This window comes from Crocodylus siamensis, chromosome 2 (genome assembly GCF_052110815.1).
Source record: "Crocodylus siamensis isolate JL-2025a chromosome 2, ASM5211081v1, whole genome shotgun sequence".
NCBI classification, from domain to species: domain Eukaryota; kingdom Metazoa; phylum Chordata; order Crocodylia; family Crocodylidae; genus Crocodylus; species Crocodylus siamensis.
This window is the reverse complement of record NC_143396.1, coordinates 289407855-289424699: the sequence shown is the minus strand read 5'-3', so window position 1 is coordinate 289424699 and position 16845 is coordinate 289407855. Positions and strand designations below refer to the sequence as shown.

Genomic DNA, 16845 nt, shown 5'->3' with positions numbered 1-16845 from the left:
AATGTAAATGTATAGAAATTCTTTTTTTTACACAATAAAAATGTGGGTACATAATCCAGTGTTATGCTCTCTTTCCCATAGCTATCTGCTATACTTCCAATTTTAAGATTATAATTAAGTAATGCAGTAGAAGGTGGAAGTTAAGGTCGTGCCATGCAATTTTCAGTCCAATTGTGCAGAGTGAGAGTCAGTATTGCTGTGATGAAACTGAGCACATGGAAAGGGATGTCAGTGTTGTCGAGGGTCACAATGACAGTAAGCTGATATTTGGAGGGTGGTGTCATGTTGTTATGTTGTGTCATAACTTGTGGTTTTCTTGGTAACTGATATTTATATTGTGCTGAAATAGACTGAATTCTGAGTGAACAAAGTTTTTTTTTTATGCAGGAAAAAAAATTACCTGATTAAATCTTTGTGCAGGGCAAGGGGGTCAAATCCAAGAGAAGTGGTGCTGGCTCCTACCCTGAAGAAAAGGCTTGATGCCTACCTGGCTGGAGTCATCTGAGCCCAGTTTTTCTCCTGCTCAGGCTGGGGGTCGGACTTGAAGATCTACAAGGTCCCTTCAACCCGACTTCTATGATCCTACGATTCTTCAGGCCCTTCAGGCCAGATGAGTGGTGCAGGGTCAGTTCATGGGCTGGATTGGGCCCATAAACCAGTGCCACACACTGGATCCAGCACACAAATGCAGCATATGCTCCAGACCAGCCCCACACACCATGTGCAGCTTTGTACCAAACTGGCCTCATGCACCCACATGTAGAGTTAGTCCTTCATGTGCTGCAGGTAGCATACTGGTCCAGTCTAAGACCCATGGGCAGAACTAGGGACCTGATTACAGGGCTTCTCAGGCTGTATCTTTGAAACCTCTGATATAGATAGATATCAGGAGGCGCTACTTCACTGTCAGGGCGGCTAGGATCTGGAACCAACTTCCAAGAGAAGTGGTGCAGGCTCCTACCCTGGGGGTCTTCAAGAGGAGGCTGGATGTACACCTAGCTGGGGTCGTTTGACCCCAGTACTCTGTCCTGCCATGGCAGGGGGTCGGACTAGATGATCTGCTCGGGTCCCTTCCAACCCTAGAAACTATGAAACTATAGGGCTTCACCCAAAGCCGCTTGAAAACAACACATCTTTCAAATGACCCCCAGTGGCTGTGGATTAAGTCCATAAAGCACTAAACATTTATTCTTGGTGGGGAGGCAGGGATTATTACCAACTGCTAGCAAATGAAGAATATTTGGTTTATATAAAACACTCCAATATTAACACAGTACAAGGACTATAACAAACAGAACAAAAAAAGGACAGTGAGTCTAAAACTGGACTGAGCCGGTTATTTCTTGCCTATCCAGGGATTATGTGCATAATACATTCCCACAGACTATGCCCATTTCCACTGCATACTACTGAATTAGTCACTCATGTATAAAGGTATATACATGTGTAAATCATTGCGAATTCAGAGTTTCAGACTATAAATGCCTTATTAATAACCCTATGTAAGGTCAAAACAACTCAGGAACTGCCATAATGAGTTAGGCCCGAGACTCAGCAAATTCAGTATCTTTCTTATAACAGTGGCCAGTGCCATGTTGCTAAGGAAGGTGTAAGAACCTAAGAGCAGACAAATGTCAAATAGTTTGCTGCCCACAAGAACAGGTCTCATCCTAATCTCTAAGCAAGTAAAGATGAAATTTAGTAGGCCTTTCAAATGTGCTGTGATTAACTTAAATCCAAATAACCAGCCCTGTGGCAAGGACTTCTACAATTACACATTACGTAAAAAGTATTTACTTTTATCAGTTTTGAGTGCTGTCCTCTCTCCCCGCCCCCAGATTCACTGAATATCCATTTGTTCCTGGAATTAAGAGATGGAAAACAAAAGTTCCTGATCTACCTTCTTAGTGCCATCCATTATTTTACATACTTTTCTTCTGCCCCCTCTTATTAATCTCCTTCCTAAGGTAAAAAAAAAATCCTAGCTCCTCAGTGTCCCTTCACATGAACATTTTTATCAGGCCTTTCATCCTCCTAACTCTTCTTTGAGCATCAGCTGTTTCTACAAGATTAATTTTACAGGCAAATTACTCAAATAAGTCCTCAGTCCAGTATCTTACCTTCCAGAGTCATCAAAGCAGACATCTGTATGGCCTTCTGTGTGTCCATACCGCATTGGTTTCTGTGTGGAAGGCATCTCTCTCTCCTCTATATAAACAAAACAAAAAAATAATGCAACACAGAATGGATCATTCTTTTATAACAACTGATAGGAGAGCTCTTTACAAACCTCAGTATGGAAAACAGCTGATGTCATGATGTTTTTGTCTATTTTTCCTGTTGAAGATGTTTATAAGAATCACTGGTGTTTCTACATGTTCTATTAGTGCGATGAAATAAACCGGTGCAGTTCAGGCCAGAGTTGGCTGCTCCCGGGTGCAGTGTTTTCACATGTGCCCAGAACCACAGCACTTTGAGGTAGGACAGAGCAGCACTGGGCTGGCAGGGGATGAGGGGGTGGGGTCAGCTCCAGGCTCCAAGTGGTGGCATCAGGCACCAGAAGGACTGGCTGGGGCATGAGAGTGCTACAGTGTGGGGCTAGAAGGCAGGCAGCCCCCCACACTTTAGCACCCTTGTGCCCTAACCACCCCTGTCACCATTTACATGTGTATTTTGGCAGCGTAAATTACTCCTCTATAGGACAGTACTGTCCCCAACAATACTATCCTATGGCAGAGTTAATTTATTTACTGCACCCTAATATTGGCACTTATGTAGACTGTGACACTTTACTGCAGAGCTAATTAGTCAACTCTGCAGTAAAGCATATGTGTAGATGCACCCACTGTAAAACCTTTTTACTTTGAAAAATACCTGCTAAAGTCTGTCTGATGGGAAATGATGAAATGTGGACAGTGGAGATTAGCAAATATTATCATACTTCTGGTTAGGCAATTACACCCAAGACTTTACTGTGTAGAAGCCAAACTGGTTGGACGATACTAACAATGGCAAATCTATGCCAAACCAATTAGCGTGCCCCAGCCCTGCAAGTCTGTCTGTACAGGCTGCTTTTGCAACTGTAGGGAAGTGACTCTAATTGGATCCCATGTAAGAGAAGGGTTTGCATTCAAGAAACAAAGTACAAAACTGGGGCTTAGATGAGCAACACAGCTTTGGGACAAATGTATTTCTTTTGCATGAGAAAAATGAACATCATGGATAAATGTTGGCTCCAAAAAACAGTCATTTCATATTATGCTGCTGAAAAAGAAAGCATTTTTTTAAAAACCTAATCTAGGTTTAGGCCTTAGTTATATGACTCTTCTGATGTCTTAACTCAATGGAGCTCAACATTTTAGATTCAAGGTCCCCCTCATCAGAATCAAGCTTGCCCTTGGAAAACACAAGCTCTTAACTTTCATTCATTTTTTGACTACAGAAAAAGTATGGATCAATTCTTCTGTTGCAAAGAATACAGAAAGACCATAACAGGTCAGAATGGTTTTGACACAGCAGATTCCTATTTGAAATCTTTGGGTTTACCTTGTGAATCATTTGTACGTGGTTGCACACCTAGCACTGCTAATACCTGTGGCATCCTTAAAAGGATCTCATGGCACCCAGGGTGCTGCAGCTAGGGTGGTCATCACGGGGGACATTACAGTTTTCTGCTACTCTGTCCTTCAAGAGAAAAATAGAGGACATAAAGGCATCCAGTTTTGTATCAATAGAGGACAACCACACTGTTCTCTATGATAGCCACCTTGTAGCTATCACCTCTATGATAGCTGCATCACCCTGGTTGAGAATCACTGTATTAACAATTTTATTTTTGCCAGTGTTTGAATTAACTTATTTAACATAAGCAACCTCCCAGCTGAGTAGCAAAATCTATTTGTCTGGAAGCAACAGGCTTTAACCTATCCCAAAGTAAAACCAGGCTGCAGAACTCAGGCGTAAAACAGATACTCAGGACTATGGAAGGTAGTGGTCTAAGTGCAATCTTTCCTGGATAACCATCTCTCAAACGTATGGCAATATTAAAAAGGATCAAATAGCAGATTTGAGTCATCCACTTACAATTTAGCACAGGGGGGAGATAAATCACCATTTCTCAACGGGGGGAGAAATACATCCTCTTGAAGGGGATATCTTGCTTTCTGCCACACGCATGAGCTCATCTCCCTCTCCCAAGCACCTAATTTGGGGTCTCAGACAACAGTTCCTTCACACGATGGAAGTCATGGACCATTTGTACCAGTGGTTCCCAACTTTTTGAGACTCAAGGCACCCCTACATAGACTCAAGGCTCCCATAACGAATGCCAGCTCCTAGTTTTCGCTATCTTTTCGCACAGAAAATAAAGCAGTTTTTTTTTCTTGCCAAGTATACAGAAAGACCATAATTATGAGCACTTGCAAATCTAACATTGTTTGGCACCCTTACAAGGACCCAAGAGCGGCCTAAGGCCTTAACCGTCCCCTCCGTGCCCGCACTCACCGGCGCCGCTTCAAGGCTTCCCGCGCTGCCGCCGGCCCCGCCCCGGAAGCGCGCCCGGCCCCGCCCCGGAAGCGGATGCCGAGGGCGGGGCGGATGGCGGCTGCCGGGCGGGCGGAGGCGGAGGAGGCGCCCGGCCTGCGAGGGGATGGCGCCTCCGGGTAAGGCCCGACCTAGGGGCTGAGGGGGGCGGCCACAGCGACCTGATGGGGGAGGGTGGATGTACCCTTTCCCGGGGTTTTGGGAGAGATGGATACACATACCCCCACCCCGGGAGTTGTCGGGGGAGGATAGAAATAGCCCCCAACCGGGGGTTGTGGGGGATAAGGATAGAAATAGCCCCCAACCCGGGGTTGTGGGGGACTAGGATACACATACCCCACCCGGGAACTGTGGGGGGAGGGAGATAGAAATACCCACCTCCCCGGGCTTTGTGGGGGGAGGAGGAGGATAGAAATACCTCTTCCCGGGGTTTTTGGTGTGGAGAATACATGTACCCCTGCCGGGGGTTGTGGGGGGGAGGGTGGAGATACCTTCTCCCTCCCCAGGGTTTGTGTGGGGGAGGATAGACATACCTCCAGGGAGTTGTGAGGGGGAGGGTGGAAATACCCCCCCTCCCCAGGAGTTTGTGGGAGGGGGCTTGAGGGGACTGAGAAGCCTAGAAAAGGTGGGTGGGGTGGGAGCTCACATCTTGTCCAGCCCCTGCTCCAGGCAGGATAATGCCCAGCAGCAGCATACATCCCTTGCTGCAACTTGAGCCCATTGCTCCTTGTTCTGTCGTCCGCCAGACCCATCCACAGATGTAGCAGGTACAGTCAATCATAGTGGGGGATTCTTCTCCTTTTCCTTCTTCCACGCGCTCTTTCTCCGCTTCGAGGGCAAGAGGCTTTACCTTGATGCGCTGCCGCTCGGCTGAGGCAGTGGCACCATTGGTAGCGAGCTCCTCCCAACTCTGGATGTCAACATCCGTTGTCGTAGGTTGGCCTTGGTCATGTTTCCTTTGGTTGCTGTGAGGTCTCAGGCCCCAACTAGCTTGGTTTTTGGCTTTTATAGGAGGAGGCTGGGCTTTCAAACCATGTTTTTGCTTTTCTGTTGTTTCTAGCCCCGAACCAAAGAATAACAGAAAGAGCTTGTCCCCCCATGTCATTTAGGAAGAATTGGTGGCTGCGGACAGTTGTAACGTTTGTTGAAACAGTAAAAATAACTTTTGCTGGGGTGGTTTTTCTGTATGTGTTTACAGAACACAAGAGCCTGTTTTCTGGCCAGTGTTGTTCCTCAGGGTGAGCCTTGCTCCAAAGGAAGACAGCTTAGGCAATCTTGACTTTTTTTTTTAAACTCAAGTTCATGTTTAACCCCGTGCTTGGAGAGACTGTGATGACTTTTAATTAAAATAGCGCTCATGTGTGTGAGAGAGTATGTGAAACTTCTGGTGTTTTGGTGGTGATCTTAAAGATAAGGGACAAGGAAAAAAGAGCCATTGCTGAAAACACATTTTGATTCTTTTGAATCAGTGTTAATGACTGTTCCTGTCTGGATGTCTCACTTCTCAGTAGCGTTTTAGGACAAACCAATTTAAGAATATGATATCGCTGTGCTTATTCAGGCAAAGCTAGTAAAATGTTACAGGAGTTGCCTTTTGGTGTGGATAGGTGTGATGCTGGGAGTAGAGACTGCAGGATCAAACCCCATTGCTGGATCATTCAGTGATTATAAGATGCCTGTCTCTTGTGATCCTGTATCCATCTGAATAATGTTGAGGTAGGTAGAGTTCGAATGATGTGGTCCAGGAATTATGTGAGATGCAAGGATTTTTTTGGGGGGGGATGATATCTTCTATTGGACTCACTGCAGGGTTGAAATAAAGCTAGGGAAGCTTTCAAATGCTAGCTCTTCGTTATGCAAAACTCTTGACCATGAAGTAGATAAGAGATGTGGTTAAATGTGTAGCTACTGCCCACTATCTGAACCACCAGCTCTTGTTGCATTAAAGCACACTGAAAGCACTCTTTTTCTTGAGAGAAAAAACTGTGGCTGTCTTTAGACCACAAAAGAAAAAATCTGAAAGGAGAAAAAAAATGTCCCTTTCTATAACTTTAATGGTATGACCCATTTAACTGCTTCTGAGAGTATTTGCTCTCAGGCAGGATTCTTTTTAGGTTCAGCTTTAGTTTGCAATGGGAGTTATCATTGTCTGGAGGGGAAATAGCTGTAGTCTTGGAAATGCTGTTGGGCCCTTTACAACAGTCACATTGTTTGTGCTTTCACATTGGAGTCAAGTGACCGCACTGCAGACTCTAGGCTTACTTTTATTTTTCTTTACATACGCTCAGCTTTCACTGTTCAGCTTTTCAGAAGCTTGGGCAGGGGGATACCCAGATACACTGCAATACATCGTGCTTTTTTGTGGGTAATACACTTAATAGCAAAATCTTTAGGGTGGGAACTGCAAATTAGATGAGTGAAAAGGTGGGATTGCTCTTTTCAATGGGCTTTTTCATCTTTTGGGGATGGGGGCATTTCATGTCAATTGTATTTAAACATAGTGTTATGCAAAAGATCTTCCCTAATTGTATGCAGAATATTGTGCAGTGTAAGTACAGCATTTAAGTACTTAGTACAAAACCATTTTATAATTAAGGTCACTGCAAGTGAAGGACCATAAGATTGAGGTGATATTAAGTTAGGGGAGGCACTAGAACATAAAGATTATTTGCCCTTCTTTTGAGAGTGTGTGTTTTATATCTATTGTCAAAGTTCATAGAGGATATTATTGGATTCCCAGCTACAGTTAATTGATTATCTAGCAGTAGTTTATAGGAAAGGCTTTTTTATTTGTTTGTCATATACCCTGTATTTTGAATACAGACCTTGCTGCTATTATGCTCGCCTTTGTCACTTGAATGCTGTTGCAAGGCATTCTGCACAATGCTGCACTAAATCTAGCTAGGGACTGATGCTTTAGGATGTAATGACTTGTTTTAGTAATAGGGGTGTTGATCTTGCTCTCTTATCCCTGAATGGCTTGGCTACTAGAGATACTGCTTCTCTCCACTTCCCACATTGACACTGCTGCGGCTTGTAAAGGTACTTTGTTTCTTCAGTATAAAAGACAGGGAGCTTTTGTCAAGGCATCCAACAGTCGTGGCACTCAACCAGTATTTGATAGGACAGGAAACATCATTTGGGGCCTGATTCTTATTTCTAATCCTTTATTTTCTGGCATGAGATCAGGAATGGCTGCTGGCTCATTATTTGTATGTGACTGCATCTTTAATTTATTGTAAAGGCTCTTAGACAAGGGTTAGACACTTATCTATATTGTAGAACAGAATAAATACCATTAAATATGAGACAAATCAATGGAGACAAAGGAATTAAGGATTTACACTACTTGTAGCAGGACTTACTTCAGAAATAAGTCAACAATGTCCGCTCTTCGGTGTGTATGCAGGTCTGAAAGTACAATCTTGTATTCAAATTTTGATAGAGATCAATTATAATTTTTTTATATAACTAGCTTAGTAATTTCCTAAGAAGCTAAAAAAAAGATAAAAAAGAAGCAATTAAAGAAATATACTATTAAAAATGTTCCAATGGTTTAAGCAGTTTTTGCAGTACTTGTTAGGCAAAATTATTTAATTGATTCAGAATGCTGTGAATTGCATAAAGAATATCAATTCCCACAAGGACCTCCACAGTAGGGATTATTGACATGAACTTGATTGGTTTAATGAACTAATAGGTTTGTGTTTGGTTTGATTGAAGGAGGAGTTGTTTAATGAGAGGAATACCCTGGAAAATATAAGGTTTTGATCAAAGAGGTTTTAGAGGGACTTGTAGAGTGCAAATATGGATATTCACAGTGGCTGTGGAAAATTAATATTAGAATTAAAAAACTACATTATTTGAAACAAGGCCTTTATTATGGCTAGGATCCTATGCTATTTAACTCGGAGAGCTTTGCCAATGATAGGAACAAGATCAGGCTCTCTTGATGCTTTCCCCTGGTATTCAATGTTAGCTGCTCTTACACTGCATTTTTGCTGCATAAAAGCAGCCAGTAAATGCGGATTTACTTAGGACCCTGAAGTTACGTTAAGGCACCGGTGTAACACTGTTTGTTGAATAAGGAGGGATCTGGTGTTGACTTGCACTCCATTCTCAGAGTTAAGTTCTACAAAAACACTCAGTGGAGGCAGCAAAGGATATAATAAAAATGACAGCAACAAAAACCCCACCAGCCCTCCATTTGCCCTCCAGGGATTTTAGATCTATGATGATGTTAGATAATTCAGTACTCCAGGCAGCGTTCTGTGGCCTGAAGTGAATTCTGTTTATTCCTGTGCTTTGTTTTATATTATCATTTGCTTAGGATGAAAAGTTACATTTTTGAGGTTTTATCAAAGCTTCCTGCTTTTAACATACTCATTTGCAAGAGAGCCTCTGTAGGCAAGAGACCCCCAATCTGATTTATACAGTTATCTGCCAGCATCAAGTCTCTGGGTTTTTTTGTAAAAGTTCTTGGAAGTGATAAATGTAACTTGTGCACTGGATGTACAAATTTAGCATTGCCCTTCAGGTAAAAGTATGCTCCTTCTGTGCTGCCCTTCCTTTTTTTGTTTGTTTTTATTTAATATCGATCATTACTGGATGCATACTATATGATATTGTTTAGTTCAAAAGTTTTCATCTTAAGGATATAGGAGTCTTAACTACCTAAGGTAGTCATAGCTCTGTATCCTCTGAATACTTCCTGATCTTTCATTTACTGTAACAGGTATGGCCCTGTGATCCTGAGACACAGAAAGATGGAGGCCCAGATCCTCAAAGGTTCAGATGCCTAACACCCATTTCAAAACAAATCTATGGATAGTCGGTGCTTAAGTCTATGTAACTTGCTGGGGTTAGACACAAAGTATGTCACAGAAGGGAGGAACTGAGTCTGGGTCCCCCAAGCCATTGGACCATCTTCCTCTCTGTTTATCAGGCCAAATTCAAATGCGGATTTAAAAGAGTACAAGCCTATTTACTTCCTTAAAACTACCTAATATGGGGTTATGTTTGTGTTTTGTATAAGATTTTGGAACTCATGGTAGAGATGATATCTTTTATGAGACCAACTAGATATTTGCAACAACAAAAAAATCTTCATTTGCAAGCTTTTGGGCACGCACACCCTTCTTCAGGCGTAGGAGAATTCAAAGATTGTAAATAGACTGCTCTGACTTCTGTCTGAGCCTAATTTGCACAAAAAGAACTTTTCCAACTAGGAGATCTTTTAGTATCTTCAGCTCCTCTATGAAATATGAATTTTCATTCCCATCTAGGAGAAATTTTTACAGTTTTTGCTTTTTCCTATGCCTGAAGAAAGCTGTGTGTGCCCAAAAGCTTACCAATAAAGACTTTTTTTGCAAATATCTAGTTGGTCTAATAAAAGATATCACCTCTACCATGAGTTCTGATTACTTTTGCCTGTAGAACAACATGACTACACCTGTATCCTCACATAAAAGTTAATACTCTTAAGTTGCCTGACAGAATTAATCTGTAGCAGCGGATGGAATTGGAAAAATCCTGCCATCTTTGGGACAGGGCCGTCTTTTCATTACATACATGTGCAGTATGCAGTGCCTAACACTACTGCAGCACAAATAATAGCTATTTATCAGAGATGTGTGTCCTTGCAAATAAAAAACTTGATGAATCTGCTTACTGTGTAGGCATTGTTCATATGCAGCTGGTACAGAGAGCTTGGGGTGGGAGGAACTAATAGGCTGGAGAGATTGTTCACTTATTTCAAACCTGATGTCAGGAAGAGTCTGGATATGCTTAGGGCTCATCTCAGTCTGCCAACAAATGACAAAATTATAATGGCCTTATATGCACAAGGACTAGTACTCATTTTAAGATGTTTGGCACCAGTAATCTCTTCTGGCTAAAGAAGTATCTCGTCTTTCTCTTATGAAATTCTGTTCAGATCTGGCCGGGAGACAATGTGTTAGAGGATGCGGTCATTTCCTTTCTTGCGCTTGCTTTCTCAGGGAAGTTTTGACAGCCAGCCAAAATCTCTGAACATTTGGAGAGTTCACACTGCCTCTGAAACAGCAGCTATTCTGCTGGACTGAAATACGAAGAACTTACTGTCAGCTGTGGTCGTTGGGGGAAGGGGGGTGTTGAGAAAAAGTATTTTTGTTTCTACATGTTGAGAAACAGTCGTCAATTAAGTGATCGGGAGCTATTTTTTCCACCAGTCATGCCTCATTTAGTATACAGGTTGGATGATCAAGATGAGAGAATTGACTTTTTTCAGGCCACTACAAATCTGTCCTCCTATGACCTTCAAGTACTAGAATTTTTTTCAAGTAAAATGTTTTTAAATTAACTTGTTTGTTTTGTCTGTGTAACTCAAGTGTACATTTTGGAATCATTCTTAAGTAAATTCTCCAAATTTACTTAAGATCAACTTTGATACCTTCTTTGACAGGATGGATGAAGAGAAAAGAGTAAATAATAATATAAGGTTTCCCTCGCTTTATGCTTTACATACGTTCCTAGAAAATGCCACATAACTCAAATTTGCATAAAGGGAACCCACTTTAAAATGTCACAAATAGGGATATGTTCCAAGACCTCGACTGTACTGATGCCCAGACCCATTTCTAGCACTTTTACAAGACAATTTTGGTACTCGCCAACAGTAGACAGTACACACAAGCACAAGTGCACTATCATAATGGGGATGGCAACTACAGAAACACGTGTCGCAGACAGCGACCACAGATCCACACAGGGGACTATATTTTGGTGCATATTACTCCCACAATGCACTGCACAGAGCAGCTGACTGCAGGCTTCCATCACACTGATTGCATAAGAGTAAATTTACCTCGCATATAATGAATTTTTGGAACAAAGAGTGTCATCTCATTAGAGCAAATTCGCACATACAGAACTCGCATAACACGAGGAATACCTGTACTTGTCATTTAGTAAGGACTTCTGATAGTTTCCCATATGATATTTTCCTAAGTAAATTGAAGAGATGTGGACTAGATAGAATTACTGTTCAGTAACTACAAAGTTGGCTGAATAACCACAAGCAGAGAGTAAGTGCATGTGGATTGATGTCAGAAAGGCAGGAAGTTTCTAGTGGGGTTCCACAAGGGTCTGTCCTGGATCCAATGTTGTTTAATATTCTTTATTAATGACTTGGATGCAGGAGTAACGACATGGCTGTGGAAATGTCTTCAGTGAATCTTAAGTATAGATAAAGCACTTACATATGGAAAGGTTCTTATGTCTCTTCACTAGTACTGTGCTGTAGCACAAAAAGGTTAAAGAGAAGTAGTTAGCTGTGCTAGTTTGAAGTTAGGCGGAAGGCAGCACATGTTAGCACCTTAAAGGCTAACTGGTTTGTCTAAGGTACTGCTACCATGCCCTGCATTCCTAAAGGAGCTTAGTTCTTCACCCATGAACAAGATGCAGAACACAGACAGAACATATCTTTATTTATCTCAGTCTTGTCACTAAGGCATAAGTTTCATTCTCCAGTTTGACTTGGTGTCTTGAGGTTTTCCTTGTCATTGAGGCCTTCTCTTAGGGCATACGTTAAACAAAGTTTCTGGCCCGTGCCGTACCTGGTGGCCCCGGGTGAACTTTTAGTATCGGGCCCCCTTCACCTGAGATGATGATAATAGTAATTGGACTTGTTGCAAAAGTCTTTATCACATCTGTGGTATCGATGGCTTTAAATAGTTTGTTCTCAATTTATACCATTTCCAGTATATGCACAATATTAACTTCTTTTTTGCAATTGTAATTTTTTTCATTTTCGGGCCCCGTTTCTGTCCAGGCTGCCCAGTTTGCCCATGCCTGTGTCTGTTTCTGGTAGTCAGTGTATATTTCCTTGCTCTCTTCATGCATATCCTGCCGATGTCGGCAGGGAATACTTTCTTCTGGACTGAAGTGATAATCCAAAAATCTTTGGTCAGGGATATATCTGGCCCACAGACTATATTGAAACATCTTGCTGGCCTAATAAAATTGCTCTCTTTCTGACAGAGAAGAGCTCAGCATGCTTGCCCCTCTGGGAGAGCAGAGTGGTGTCGTGCTGGGTAATCATAATTATGAGAATAGATTCAATGGAAAGAGGAAGTGGATACCCTTTTTCCTGCCTAGTATTTACCATTTTAATCCGTTTAAAAAACAAAACAGTAGTGGGGAGGAAGCATATCTTGTTTTGCTGTGCAAGCATCGTGCTATATAATGGAAAAGCTTTCCACCTAAGAAGGCAAGTCCCCTAAAGAGCCCAGGAGCACGTTGCAGCGTGTCTTTTGCTGCTATACTTCCACCTGTGTACTTGAAAGGATTTTCCTTCTCTAGAGGACCCCCCCTCAAGAACAAACCTGTTAACTCTTCAAGAACACAACAGGGCTTTTGGAAGTAAGGCAGGGAGCGAACAAGGCTGCATACATTTCTGTGTGACATTGATTTAATAACAGAAACTTTCTCTCCCATAACGAGTAATAAGCAGCTCCATCTTTCACAGCCATTTTAAATTGCTTTTACTGAGGGACCTGGATTTGGTTTAATCCTTCTCAGTATGTAAAGCCCCAGATAGTTCAATCCCCAGGGGACCCAATAGCTTTCTAAACTCCATTTTAAAAGGGAAATGAAAGCAGCCCTCAGAGACTGGTAGAATCTGACTGCCTTATTTTTAATTTATTTTGTATCCTGAAAGTGACCCAAAAGTGTCAGTTAAAAATAAGATCTCTGGCATCCGACTCAGGAGATTAGTGACAAACAAGCCTATCGTGTAGGTACAGTAGCTCTTTGTACTCTTTGACCTACTTTGTTTCTGTTCTAGCTGGTTCTTTCCTGAAACATTGATTAGAATAGATACGGCATTGGCTTAGTGATCAACCAAAGCAGTATCGTCTGGTGCGTTAAATTCTTTTCTAGCACAAAATTGTTGGCAGCAACGAGGTCTTTCTGCTTTAAGGCATGGTGACTTTATACCTTATTCACGTACAAGGAAATGGTTATAAATGAAGAACTTTGGTAATGGGGAAAGAGTAGAAGTGCTTTGGTTTAGGACTAGGTCAGTATTTGCAGAGACTCTCCCTAATTAAGTGAGCTTTGTTATTATTTTTTACATATGCCAGCAGTCAATTGCCAGTACAATCATTTATACTATTGCATTAATCTTTTGGGTATGTATAGCTGTTAATTAACTGTGTTCTCTGTGTACTTAGATACTTCCAGGAAGTGCCTGAAGGAAGCTTCCTGTCATCGAAACCATTAAGAGAGAAAGTCTACGTACAACTCTGGGACTTGTGGAGTTAATCTGTCAAAATGGCAGAAAATAAGGAAAGTAATAGTAAAAATGTAGATGTGAGACCCAAAACCAGCCGGAGCAGAAGTGCAGACAGAAAGGATGGCTATGTATGGAGCGGAAAGAAGCTCTCGTGGTCCAGAAAGAGTGAGCATTGTTCTGAAGCAGAAACAGTAAGTAGTTTAGGCAAGCCAGCAGCTGGTTTGAGGAACCAAGAAAGGAAGCACAGCTGTTCATCTGTTGAACTGGAGTTAGATCGTTCATGCGGCCACAGATTTTTAGGGCGGTCTTTTAAGCAGAAGTTGCAGGATGCTGTGGGGCAATGCTTTCCTCTGAAGAACTGTGGCAGTCGGCATTCTTCAATGCTTCCATCAAAAAGGAAAATTCATATCAGTGAACTGATGCTAGATAAGTGCCCTTTCCCGCCACGCTCAGAGCTAGCTTCTCGATGGCACTTAATTAAAAGGCATACTGCCCCCATAAGTCAAAAACCAGAAGACTGGATGGTTGCTGATTTATCCCAAAGTGAGGAGAGGGATAACCAGCCGAGAGATGGAGAGAGTTTCAGTGGAGGAGTGAGCTCTCTCCAGTCATGTGATATTCTGGATGACGATTCCTGTAACTGTGATCCTAGGGCTGAGTCGGGCGTGAGTCAGATGTTAAAGAATGAGAAAGACGAGAGTGATATGGACTCTGATGATGAAGTTATAACACTTTGCACGAGTTCTAGGAAGAGAAACAAACCCAAGTGGGAAACTGATGATGAGTTGTTGCAGTTGGAAAAGCCTCCTAAATATCATACTCAGATTGATTATGTCCACTGTCTTGTCCCAGACCTCCTGCAGATCAATAACAATCCATGCTACTGGGGAGTAATGGATAAATATGCAGCTGAGGCCCTGCTAGAAGGAAAGCCAGAAGGAACTTTTTTACTCCGAGACTCTGCCCAAGAAGACTACCTGTTTTCTGTTAGTTTTAGGCGGTACAGTCGTTCTCTTCATGCAAGGATAGAACAGTGGAATCATAACTTCAGCTTTGATGCACATGACCCTTGCGTCTTCCACTCTCCAGACATAACTGGGCTCTTAGAGCATTACAAAGACCCAAGTTCTTGTATGTTCTTTGAACCACTTTTATCTACTCCCTTACACAGGACTTTCCCTTTTTCCCTTCAGCATATATGCAGAACGGTTATTTGCAACTGCACAACATATGATGGCATTGATGCACTTCCTGTTCCTCCATCTGTGAAGCTGTATCTGAAGGAATATCACTATAAATCAAAAGTTAGAGTACTCAGGATTGATGTGCCAGAGCAGCAAAGCTAGAAATTATTTTTTGTGGGTATAATGGGAAGCAGGCAAAGGATGTGTTATATCTTTCCTTTCTTGAATTTATTTTATGGCAGGCTTTTTCACCTACAGATTATCTATAATCCAACTTGACTTCTGTCTGGGGCCTTTTACCAGAATGCACTTTTAGTCTTCCCACCCCTTCTTTGTAGAAAAGGTATTCAAGGCTGTGGGAGAGTGGGTGTGTTTGGTTTGGGGTTATTTTCCCTTTGGTGATGTTCGCACCTTAGGGGTTTTATGGAATTTCAGGTAGGTTTTCTGGTATTTCCATATAGAGATAGCCTTTAGATTTAAAAATTTTAAAAATTCAGATTTGAATTTGATCTGTCTTTTATATTGTAATTTGTATGTGTTGCGGACATGTTTGAGACCTTGTATGTACTCTAAACCGAAGATTGACTAATGTGTATTTTTTACATTTCTTTTAAAATGAGTGCTACGCCATCTTTCTCTGTGTATGTATGAATGTGTGTGTGTAATACAGAGTAAATTCATCCATCTATTTTAAGATTACTTGTCCTAGCAGAATTAAGGCTCTTGAAGTATATGATTGTTCTCTGTAAATACACTGAGGTTTGAGGGAAGGGGACACCGAGGAGAGAAAACTAGTCTTCGGACAGTATTGGTACAAGAACAAATAGGTATAAACTGGCCATGAATAAGTTAAAGTGAAAAATAGGAGGAGGAGGGTGGCTTGTAACCGTCAGAGCATTGAGGTCCAGGAACAGCTTTCCAGTTGAAGCAGTTGGGGCAGTGAGCTAACTAGTTTTAAAGTGAAACTTCACCAGTTTATGAAAGAGGTTACCGTATTTTCTCACAGATAATATATCCCTAATATGACATCCTGTTTTTGAAAAGGCATCATGAGGAAAAAAGATGCTACCTAGGGTAAGTAACTGCATAGCAGCAGCTAGGGAAAAAAGCCTACACTTGAGCCTGACACCAGGCCTGTGCATGGAGTGGGGCCTACAGACTGTTGGCCCGACCTGGTGCATGGGGTCTAAGGGTCACTGTCCCAGCTGTGGCATGCAAGGCTGTCATCCAGCCTGGGGACTCCCTGTAGGCAGTGGGGATCACTAGCAGTGTTAGTTAATGCCAGTGATCCCCACTCCCTCTCGCTAAAGGCATTCACCAAATTCTCGGACCTGTGGCGATCCATATTTCCTTGCATAAAATGTGTGCCTTGGTTTCCAAAAGCTGCTTTGTTTGGGGAAAGGTGCATCTTATGTGGTGTATTAGGTGGCTGTCTCCAATGGCAGGGGCCCAGACTCTTGCACCAGAGAGGTCTCTTCAAGCCCTATCTTCCTGTTTTCTGTGCGTAAAGTATTACTCCATCTTGATTTGTTCATGGACAATAATTGCTATAAAGCTTTTGTTTTTTACTCCTATTTTTCTAAAACTTTGACCATTTAGGCTCTCATTAACTTGCTTTACCTTGCACAGTTAATACTGAAGAAAAAATGGGTAGTGGCATAAGGGTTTTTTTTCTTTATGTGTGCTTTGGAGGGAACATCTACAGATTAGCCTAATGCTACATCTTACAAGAGGAAAAAGACTTTGTGCATGATTCCATGCACAAGGAGAAGCTGTGGCTGGATAATACAAAATCTTTTACATGACATTTGTATGGCCAGCTACAAACCTCATTATTTTGCCTAT

The 16845-nt window shown here is 42.0% G+C and overlaps 2 protein-coding genes across 4 annotated transcripts in view; one reads left to right on the top strand and one right to left on the bottom strand.

Annotated features, from left to right (window-relative positions):
• The window catches only part of WDHD1 (WD repeat and HMG-box DNA binding protein 1), a 49371-nt gene extending 44810 nt beyond the window's left edge, over nucleotides 1-4561 (bottom strand). The window contains exons 1-2 of the mRNA XM_090034373.1: nucleotides 4504-4561; nucleotides 2121-2208 (exon numbers count right to left, since the gene is read on the bottom strand). Of these exons, the coding sequence (XP_089890499.1) occupies nucleotides 2121-2197 (77 nt within the window). The 5' untranslated portion in view covers nucleotides 2198-2208; nucleotides 4504-4561. The remainder of the gene's footprint in view (nucleotides 1-2120; nucleotides 2209-4503) is intronic.
• Nucleotides 4562-4568: 7 nt separating this feature from the next.
• SOCS4 (suppressor of cytokine signaling 4) lies at nucleotides 4569-15694 on the top strand. Of its 3 annotated transcripts, XM_090034376.1 has the most exons (3): nucleotides 4644-4661; nucleotides 5200-5309; nucleotides 13755-15694. In XM_090034376.1, the coding sequence occupies exon 3, from the start codon at nucleotides 13855-13857 to the stop codon at nucleotides 15160-15162; it is 1308 nt and encodes a 435-aa protein (XP_089890502.1). In that variant the 5' UTR covers nucleotides 4644-4661; nucleotides 5200-5309; nucleotides 13755-13854; the 3' UTR covers nucleotides 15163-15694. The 3 variants fall into 3 exon arrangements, with proteins under 3 accessions (XP_089890500.1, XP_089890502.1, XP_089890501.1); XM_090034374.1 differs by lacking the exon at nucleotides 5200-5309 and having other exon boundaries at nucleotides 4569-4661; XM_090034375.1 differs by lacking the exon at nucleotides 4644-4661 and having other exon boundaries at nucleotides 4695-5309.
• The last annotated feature ends 1151 nt before the right edge of the window (nucleotides 15695-16845 follow it).